The 10,871-nt window shown below is 45.3% G+C and overlaps 1 protein-coding gene across 1 annotated transcript; it reads right to left on the reverse strand.

Moving 5' to 3' along the window:
* Positions 1–646: 646 nt before the first annotated feature.
* On the reverse strand, positions 647–10,620 carry RHOXF1 (Rhox homeobox family member 1). Its single transcript, XM_039224410.1, has 3 exons — positions 10,052–10,620; positions 4,571–4,616; positions 647–880 (listed from the first exon to the last, which is right to left on the reverse strand). The coding sequence occupies exons 1-3, from the start codon at positions 10,591–10,593 to the stop codon at positions 764–766; spliced, it is 705 nt and encodes a 234-aa protein (XP_039080341.1). The 5' UTR covers positions 10,594–10,620; the 3' UTR covers positions 647–763.
* Between the last annotated feature and the right edge of the window lie 251 nt (positions 10,621–10,871).

Here is a 10,871-nt window from a genome sequence, read left to right on the forward strand (position 1 = left end):
AAGGGGACGAAATGCTTTTGAAGGCATCATAGTGAGCTTCTGAGCTGGGGAAGGATAGGTAATGTGCTTTCTCGGCTGGTGGGGAGAGGGGCAAAAGGGAGATGAGCCTCTTTCTGGCCTTGATGGAATCACTTCTCATTTTTCTTTGGAAGCCGCAGGAACCGCGTGCCAGCGTGGCTTCTACTCTGCAGGCTCCTCCACGCAAAGGGGAGTAGTGACCAGAATTGGAAACATAACGCACGTATGTTCAATGGCCGCCTTCCCATAAATCCCTGTAAGTAACCTCTTAGGAGGTTTCCCCAGAGTCCGGTCTGACAAGTTCACCATGGATGGAGCTCATCTCTGGAAACCACGCTGTTCTCTCACTAGGGGCTCCCCCCACCCCATTTTGCACCTATCTGTGGTCCTAAAGGAGCAAGGTGGGGATGATGATGGGGTGGCGGAGGGCGGGATGGTAGACAAAATACAGGTCGGTGCCAGGTCATGAGGGGCACTCAGGGAGCCTCTGTGACATGCGGGGCCTCCACACGGTGACTCAGGGAGGCCTCCTTGTCATTCTGTGTAAATGACATTTCCTTCACAATTTACAGACGCACCCTACTTGCTCCCATTTGGTATGCAAAGGCAAAGACATGGTGCACTTAACTCTTTATTGATAACACAGCTGCTGAGAAGAAAAGGGTGGCAGAGGCAGCGAGGGTGGCCCAGGTGTCACGGGCTCCAGAACCCATCTCCAACCCGGCTCCAGGACCAAGACGGCATTCTAGGACTGGTCCAACATTAGGATGAACAGGCGGTCCAGGTTAGTGGGTGCGGTGTTTCTGAGCATTGATGCCCTCTCATTTCTCCTCATCTTGGCTCTCCTATTCTTAAACCAAACCTGCAATCAGAGGGAGAAAGGGATCGGTTTAGTACGTCGAACAGTCAACGGCCTCAGACAAAAGCCACTACACGCTAGTGTATGTACCTCTGCGATTTCGTGCTGCGCTGGGAGAAGCCATTTCCTCAGGGAAGTTAACCCCACAGCCCCCTTCCTTTCGCTCCCCCCTTAGGAGCACCAGCTCTGTGCCCAATTCTGGAATAGGCTTATCACTTTGTCTCTCTCTTCCCAATTTTAAGATTCAAGTGGTTTTTTCAGGTATTGGATGCAGATCTAGTTATAAGTTGCACCGGGTTCTTGCCGACCCACTACCTGGGAACTGGTCTCCTGACGGCTGATGACCAGCTGTCCAGTTACATCCTGCCATCTCCTCACTAGAGACAGTGTCACCTTGTTTTGGGGGCGATGTGGGCATTGTCAATAGCGGGCCCTACTTAAGGGCACATGGAGGGACACAGCTCCCTATTTGAAAAGCCTATCTTTGGTGCAAAGTAAATAATTAATAGGAAGAAACGTGTTGGGTTTTTAGACAGGTTTCCTTCAAGGATGTCTAAGGGGTCATTATTCCTCTGAACTCTCTTGAGAGTTAAGAAGCAGTCTGGCAAGGAAGGTCTCCTCCTGGGGTCCCACGGAGTGTGTGGCTCGTCTGGTTGGGGCGTGAGAGTTGGGGAGGCGACGCACACCGCCTTGATACTCCAGCCTGTAGGGGTAAGGAGAGTGGAGACCAACTTGACCCAAATAAACTAAAATGCTCGAAACTTTTTGGCCACCCGAGAGTTTGGGGGAGAGAGGCAGACCATTGTCACCGTCGTCAATTCTGCATGCTCCGCCCTGCCCCATGCTACAAACCTTCCCGGGCTCAGAACCAGGTCAGCTCACTGTGCCTGGCCACAGTCCCGGGATCCTGGACCCAAGCCACTGGTGTCCGGCAGGGCAGGGCCCCTCGGTGCTGTGACACAACCGGGAAGTCCCAATCCCATCCCTTAGTCGTGAGGCAAGGTGACACAGGCACTTTAGGAAGATAGTTGACAACAGTGAGGGTTAAGGGGGTCATAACATGGTTTTTTCCTACATATCTGCCAAATATTTTTGCAAACAAACAAAATGGTCAGTTAGACTTGACCGTCTTCTCGTGTCCTAGATAATGGGGTTAACATTATATTGAAATCCCTTCAAAAGTTTCCAAACTACACATTTTAAGTGGCACAAAAGGCTTTCTCTCCCTCCCTGAGGCCTCATGCTTGTGCTCCTATTTTAAGATTTGTGGTATTTCTGTTGTATAAATGCAGTTTCAACAAGGCGAGTGTAATAGAGCTCATTGTGGGGGGGATCCCAACGTAGCAGTGGTCAAATATCCACAAACATAAACATAAATAACTAAAGCTGACTGTTGTATGGGCTGTATTCTCTCTTTTTAAAAATGTTTTTAAATGTTTACGTATTTATTTTGAGAGAGAGAGAGATAGAGAGAAAGTGAGGGAGGGGCAGAGAAAGAGGGAGAGAGAATCTCTAGCAGTCTCCATGCTGTCGCCGCAGAGCCTGATGCAAGGCTCGAACTCACAAACGGTAAGATCGTGACCTGAGCTGAAACCGAGAGTCAGAGGCTAAATCAACTGAGCCACCCAGGCGCCCCGATATGGGCTATATTCTCAATATTGGCTTTATAAAACCTATTTGCAAAAGAAAGGAGGAAACCCATGTATTAAGTTTCTTGTAGAAAATTCATACTGTCTGGTGTGGAAATCTGTGAGAAGATTGTTTTTCCCCTGATCCGTTTCTTCTGGCTTATTTCCCCTTCAGAATGCCCTGGAGAGTGCATTAGGAAACCCAGGAAGGAGAAAGAGCTAGTCACCAAACCTTACGTTTTTCTTTTCCTCTGCATATGCCTTGTCAGCTTGAAAAAGAGCTCCCAGTCCTCTCCCAACCTTTCCAATCTGAGCCAGGCCCGGGGCCCCAGTCTGCGGTGTTGGGATGCCAGTACTCAATGGTCAGCTCTGTTGGGCTGCTTTTAGATACTCCCACCACCAGATCTGCTACTGTTCTTTTTTTAAAAAAAAATTTAAAGTTTATTTACATTTTTTAGTAATTTCTACACCCAGCGTGGGTCTCAAACCCGCAACCCCGAGATCAAGAGTTACATGCTCCTCCTACTGAGCCAGCCAGGCACCCTGGCAACACCTTCTCATCAATGCACTCACACATGCACTCTGTGGCGAAGCCAATGCACCCATCCTGATCTCCTTTCCTTTCTTTTTTGGGCAAATATCACTTTGCTGTAACTTAAATGTGTTTTTTTTTTGGGGGGGGTCACCTTTTTATTGCATGACCTCCAAATTAGTCAACGGTGCCTGAGGGAATGAAAGTATTTAAAATTAACACAATGACTCTATCCCAAAATAAGGGGCACCCAACCCCCAACCAACCAAATTCCACGAAACACAACTCTTCAAAATAGCATCACCAACATGAAAAAAAAAATCCTTAAATGTTAGAAATCCTCAAGAGAATATCTGCTTACATGTTTAGTACATTTGTAGAATTTGTGTAGTTTCCGGAAGGCCTATTTTTAATGTTTATTTTTGAGAGAGAGAGATGAGCAATAGTGGGGGAGGGACAGAGAGAGAGAGGGAGACACAGAATCGGAAGCAGGCTCCAGGCTCTGAGCTGTCAACACAGAGCCCGACGCGAGGCTCGAACCTATGAAGCACAAGATCATGACCTGAGCCAAAGTCAGATGCTCAACCGACAGAGCCTCCCAGGCGCCCCCACTCCAATGTTTATAATTCACCCACCAGCTAAGAGCTTACACACAGCTTTAACTTAGTATAACTGAACCCTCTCATAAACTGCTCCTCTGTGCATGAATTTGAATACTTCCACAGTCAGCCTGAGCCTCAATATGACTCGACACAGAAGGACTCTTTAAAGGATATCCGTATTTTGGATGGTGGGTTTGGGCCCCACATCTGGCTCTGTGCTGGCAGCTCGGAGCCTGGAGTCTACTTTGGAATCTTTGTCTCTCTCTGTCTCTCTGTCCCTCTCCCACTTGTGCTCTCTGTCTCTCTCTCTCAAAATCAAATAAACATTAAAAAATAAAATAAAATAAAGGATATCTGTGTACATATCTACTCTATATGTGGATTGATATATCTACACATAAGTGTATATACTCGCTATATGTAGATATATCCATACACATATCTATGTGTTTGCAAAAAATATATATATGTGACTTTGTATATGGAATAGGAGAAGCAATTCCTTTTTTCTTTTCCTTTAAGAAATAGGGGCGCCTGGGTGGCTCAGTTGGTTAAGCATCTGACTTTGGCTCAGGTCATGATCTCATGGTTTGTGAGTTCGAGCCCCATGTCGGGCTTTGTGTTGACAGCTCAGAGCCTGGAGCCTGCCTCGGATTCTGTGTTTCCCTCTCTCTCTCTCTCTCTGCCCCTCTCCTGCTCTCTCTCTCAAAAATAAATAAACATTAAAAAAAAAAAGAAATCGTGTTCCCTCTGGTAATGGGAAATATCTGTAAGCTGGAGTTCACGTATCCCATTTTTCACCCACAAAGACTCCTAAAGTCGACTTATTTGCCCACGTTGGCAACAACTGAAACACACCAACTTGAGAACAGCTGGTGGGTGGTCTACGGCCGGTTTCAGAGCGGGTGCCCGGCCATTCAGGTTTACTCACCTGCACTCTGGTTTCGGTCACATCCATGCACCTCGCAAGTTCTCTTCTGAGGGGAGAAAACCACAAATGTTTAGTATTTGGAGCTGTGGATAAAGGGAAATGTACAGATTTACATTGTATGCTTGATTTAAAATATGTAGCCTCCCCGGGGTGCCTGGGTGGCTCAGTCGGTTAAGCGTCCGACTTCAGCTCAGGCCATGATCTCACAGTTCGTGAGTTTGAGCCCCGCGTCGGTCTCTGTGCTGACAGCTCGGAGCCTGGAGTCTGCTTTAGATTCTGTGTCTCCCTTTCTCTGATCCTCCCCTGCTCACGCTGTCTCTCTCTCTCACACAAATAAATAAAAACATTTAAAAAAATATGTACCCTCCCCTCATGAGCCTACCCCTCAAGTAAACTTTTCTGCCTTTCCCAGTTCCAGACTCGCTATATAGATGGTTTCCCTTCAAAATGGAAGGTGGCACTAGCAACTTGGTAGGCAAGATAAATAATTTTAATGCACTATTTAAATAAAAAAATTAGGGGTGCCTGAATGGTTCAGTTGGTTAAGCATCTGACTTTGGTTCAGGTCATAATCTCGTGGTTTGTGAGTTTGAGTCCCGTGTCGGGCTCTGTGCTGACAGCTCTGAGCCTGGAGCCTGCTTCGGATTCTGTGTTTCCCTCTCTCTCTGCCCCTTCCCCGCTCACACTTTGTCTCTCTTTCTCTCTCAAAAATAAATAAACACTGAAAAAAATTTTAAATAAAAAATAAAATAAAAAGTAATGCAAACAAATCTATGATGAACCAATTATCACAATTCTATTTATTTATTTATTTATTTTTATTTTTTAAGTAAGCTCTACACCCAACGTGGGGTTTGAACTCACAACCCTGAGATCAAGAGTCACATGCTCTGCTGGCTGAGACAGCCAGGTGCCCCTCCAATTTTTTTTTTTTATTTATTAAAATTTTTTTTAAAGTAAGCTCTATGCCCTAAGTGGGGCTCAAACTCTTGACCCTGAGATCAAGAGTCACACTCTTCTGACTGAGCTGCACAGGTGACTCCCTCCTTCAAAATTTTACTTATTTATAAAAAATTTTTAATGTTTATTTTTAAAATTATTTTTGAGAGAGAGAGAAACACAGAATCTGAGGCAGGCTCCAGGCTCCGAGCTGTCAGCACAGAACCCAACGAAGGGCTTGAACCCACAAACTAGATCATGACCTGAGCTTAAGTGGGACACTTAACTGAGCCACCCTAGTGTCCCCTTCAAAATTTTAAATGAAAGGATCCAGCAGTACAGCTGCAGGAGAGTACCTTATTCTCCTTACCCTGATGCCAATAAAATTTTATTTACAAAAAGCTACCAACACAATAAAAAATGTATAAATTAGACTACATCAAAATTAAAAACTTCTGTAGACCAAAGTACAAAATCAATAAAGTGAGGGGGACCTGGGTGGCTTAGTCTGTTAAGTGCCTGACTCTTGATTTAGGCTCAGGTTCTGATCTCATGGTTTGTGGGATTGAGTCCCACGTCAGGCTCTGCGCTGAGTGTGGATTCTGCTTAGGATCCTCTCCCTCCCCCTCTCCCTTTGCTCCCTCCCCAACTCGCACGTATGCACCCACGTGCACGTGGGCTCTCTCTCTTAAAATAACTTTAAAAACTTAAAAAAAATCAATAGAGTAAAAAGGCAACCCATCCAATGGGAGAAAATATTTGCAAATCATATGTCTGACAAGGAGTTAATATCCCCAATATATTAAGGGCTACAACTCAATAAATAAACAAGCATCTAGTTAAGAAATAAGCAAAGGTTGGGGCGCCTGGGTGGCTTAGTCGGTTGAGCGTCCGACTTTCACTTAGGTCATGATCCCGCGGTTCGTGGGTTCGGGCCCCGCGTCGTGCTCTGTGCTGACTGCCAGCTCAGAGCCTAGAGCCTGTTTCAGTCTGTGACTCCCTCTCTCTCTGACCCTCCCCTCCTCACGCTGTGTCTCTCTCTCTCTCCTAGAAATAAATAAAAAAAACATTAAAAAAAAAAGAAATAAGCAAAGGCCTTGGATAGACATTTCTCCAAAAATGATATCAAATGGTCATGAAAAGATGCTCAACATCGCTAATTAATCATTAAGGAAATGCAAATCACAACCAAACTGCTACCACCTCATACCATTAGAAAGGATGCTATAAAAACCAAAAACCAAAAACCAAATGAAACAAAATAACAAGTGCTGGTAAGGATGTGGAGAAATGGGAACCCCTGTGCAGCCACTAAGGTAAACAGTAGAATAACTGCTCAAAAACTGAAACACAGAATTACCAAATGATCCAACAATTCCATTTCTGAGTATATACCTGAAACACCTGAAAACAGGGCCTTGGAAAGATGTTTTCACACCTTTGTGCACAGCAGTGTAATTCACGAGAGCCAAAACGTGGAAGCAACCCAAGTGCTCATTAATAATAAATGGATAAATAAAATACAGTATATACACGCAATGGAATATTATTCAGTCTTAAAATAAGTCAGAGAAAGACAAATACTGTATGATTTCACTTATATGCAGAACTTAATTTTTTTTTAAGTTGGCTTAATGCCAGCGCAGAGCCCACAGCAGGGCTTGAACTCACGATCCTGAGATCAAGATCTGAGCTGAGACCAAGAGTCAGAGGCTTAGGGGCACTTGGGTGGCTCAGTCGGTTAGGTGTCCGACTTCAGCTCAGGTCATGATCTCACAGTTTGTGGGTTCGAGCCCCACGTCGGGCTCTGTGCTGACAGCTAGCTCGGAGCCTGGAGTCTGTCTTCGGATTCTGTAACTCCCTCTCTCTCTGACCGTCCCCTGCTCACGCTGTCTCTATCTCTCTCTCAAAAGTAAATAAAACATTAAAAAAAAAAAAAAAGAGCCAGAGGCTTAACCCACTGAGACACCCAGGGTCCCTTACAGGTGGAATGTAAAACACAAAACAGAGATAGACTGAAAAAAACAACAACCAAAAACCAGACTCTAATACAGAGAAGAAACTGATGGTTCCCAGAGGGGAATTGGGTCAGGGGACAGGTGAAATAGAGGGGATTAAGAAGTATAAACATCTAGTTATAAAATAAGTAAGTCATGAAAGTGAAAATACAACATAGGGAATATCGTCAATAATATTGTAATAATATTTTATGGTGACAGATGGTGACAACACTTATCATGATGAGCACTGAGTAAGGTATAAAGTCGTTGAATCATTATGTTGTACACCCAAAACTAATATAACACTGTACGTCAATTATACTCCAATAAAAAAGCCAAAAAGCGGGGCGCCTGGGTGGCTTAGTCGGTTAAGCGTCCGACTTTCGCTTAGGCCATGATCTCGCGGTTCGTGGGTTGGAGCCCCGCGTCGGGCTCTGTGCTGACCGCCAGCTCAGAGCCTGGAGCCAATTTCAGAGTCTGTATCTCCCTCTCTCTCTGACCCTCCCCTGCTCACGCTGTCTCTCTCTCTCTCCTGGAAATAAAAAAAAAAAAATTAAAAAAAAAAAGCCAAAAAGCCTTACAAACAATTAAAAGACTGTATGCTGTGTAAAATAAACCAGTCACAAAAAGACAAAATCACAGAAAGGAAGCAGAATTGTGGTTACCAGGGACAGGGGCCCAGGGGGAGGAGGGGTATCATTGTATAATGGTAGTAGAGTTTCAGGTTTGCAATATGAAAAGATTTCTGAAAATGAATGGTGGTGATGGTGGCATAATAAAAATGTATGTAATGCCCCTACAACTGTACACTTAAAAATGGTAAAAGCACATTTTACGAGTATTTTACCAACATAAAAAAAATCAGGAAAAAATTAGTAAATTAGTCTTATAAAGAATAAAAATGAGTGAAGGACTTGAATATGCACATGAAAAGATGCTCAACATCACTAATCAATAGGGAAATGCAAATCAAAACCACAATGAGATTCCACCTCATATCCACTGAGGTGGCTAATATTAAAAACAGGGGTGTCTGGCCCCTGAGCGTGAGACTCTTGTTCTCAGGCTTGTGAGTTCAAGCTTCACTTTGGGTGTAGAGATTACTTCAAAATAAAATCTTAAAAAAACAACAACAACAAGTGTTAACAAGAATGTGAAGAAATTGGACTCCTTGTGCGCCTGTGTGCTGCTCCTGGGAATGTAAAATGGTGCAGCCACTATTGGACACAGCACAGCCACGGCTGGGAAAATTAAAAACAGGGTTACCGAATGATCCAGCAATTCTGGATAAATACCCCAAATAATTGAAAACAGTGACTCCAACTGCTATTTGCACACCCATGTTCACAACAGCACTATTCACAAAGAGCCAAAAGGTAGAACCCACTCAAATGCCCATCAATAAGTGAATAGATCAACGACATTCTGTATTTACAAACCATGGAATATTACTCAACCCTGAAAAGGAAGAGAATTCTGAGACCTGCTGTATCATGGACGAACCCTGAGAACATTAGGTAAGTGAAAAACTCCAGTCATAAAAAGAAAAACTCCACTACACGAGGCAACTACGGTAGTGAAATTCATCAGAATGCAAAGTAGTAAGACCGCTAGGGGTGGGGCTGTCGGGGGAAGAGAGAGTGGTTCACCGTGCGTCCTTTCAGTTGTGCAAGGTGAAAAGAGTTCTGGAGATTCGTTGTAAAAAAATATGAATGTGCTTTACTGAACTAGACACTTAAAAATAGTTAAGATTGTATATTTTATCTTTACATATATTTTACCACGATTTCTTGTTTTTAAAGTTTTTTTTTTTTTTTTTTTTTTAGTAATCTCTACACCCGGTAAATGGCTCAAATTTAGGACTCGGAGATCAAGAGCTGCACGCTCCTCTGAGCCAGCCACGACTCCCTGTTTTGCCATTTTTTTTTTAAAAAAATGTTTTTTTTCTTTTCTTTAAAAAAAATTTTTTTTTTTTTTGAGAGCGAGCGAGCAAGCGAGCGAGAGAACACTTCGGCGCAGAGCCCGATGCGGGCTCGAATGGGCTCGAACTCACGAACCGGGAGATCATGCCCTGAGCTCAAATCAAAAGTTGGACGCTTAACCGCTTCAGCGACTGGGCCGCCCAGGCTCCCCTGAAGTCTTTTCTCTTTACGTTTGTTTATGGAATCTCTATGCCTACCCGGGGCTCGAACTGAAGAACTCACGACCCCCAGAGATCAAGAAACCCGCGCTCTCCCAACTGAGCCAGCCTGGCGCCCCTACCACAATTTAAAACACAAAAAGACCAGCCACCACAATTTCCAGACTTATTTCATATAATTACTGTATAAAGATATTTCCCTTGATGCACAGAAGGCATTCTCCCCAGCCCGTCCCTTTTGGTTTAGAAGGAGAAGGAGGTGGGGGCGAGGGTTGAGAGTTAAGGGTGGAGGTACGGGGGGGGGGAGGGGGGAAGGAGAGACGGGGGTGGGGAAACAAAGATACCTCGAAATGAGGTCAGGGTCCCTGGATAACTGGGCCCCGGCTGGAGCAAGCATCTTACCTTGTGTTAGCATCAGGATATTGAGTGCGCTCGAAAACGTTTTCCAGCTCCCGCACCTGAAACGCGGTGAATTTACAGCGCGGGACTCCGTGTGGCCTGCCCTGGGCCCGCGGAGCCGCTGCGGCTGCCACTTGGGGTGGCGGTTCAGGGTGCTGTTGCCCCAGCTCCTGAATGCCACCATCGACCTCCTGGTTCCCTTCGCCGTCATGGTTCACCACACCTTCACGGTTGATGTCGCTCTCAGGGTTGATGTCGCCTTCACCGTTGATGTTGCCTTCACGGTTGACGTCACCTTCATGGTTGACGATGCCTTGATAGTTGACATAATTCAAGAGTTCTTCATAGTCGACGTTGCCCTGGTAGTTAACGTCGCCCATGGGGCCTGGAATGCCTTCAGCAAAGAGGCCGTATTCTTCGGCTTCGAAGGCTGCCCCCTCCACAGCCTCAGATCTTACTTCCACTTCTTGCATTCCCAGCCAGCGGTAGTCGGGATTGTAGTAGTCGCCCGGGTCATAGCAGTCGCCAATGGGCAGCGGATCCATGGCGGTAGTGAAGTGGACGACCACCGCCTCCGCAAGCCCTGAGGTGACTGAGAGCTGAGTGGTCCTCTTTTGGCGCCTCGACCCAGTTCGAATGGTTGGCGCAGGTCCAACACTTAGGCACTCCCCTTTAGCCAATTGCTATTGGCTTTACTTTTCCACCAACTGTGGTAGGTGGGACTTGCTGAGGCCGGGGCGTGGCCAAAAAATAAGGGCGCCGAAGGAAAGGCGGAAGCTTAGGGTCTCTATTCTATTTATTTTTAAAAAAATTTTTTAAATGT

The sequence above is a fragment of the Hyaena hyaena genome, unplaced genomic scaffold (genome assembly GCF_003009895.1).
Source record: "Hyaena hyaena isolate Hyena2069 unplaced genomic scaffold, ASM300989v1 scaffold_1629, whole genome shotgun sequence".
Lineage (NCBI taxonomy): Eukaryota > Metazoa > Chordata > Mammalia > Carnivora > Hyaenidae > Hyaena > Hyaena hyaena.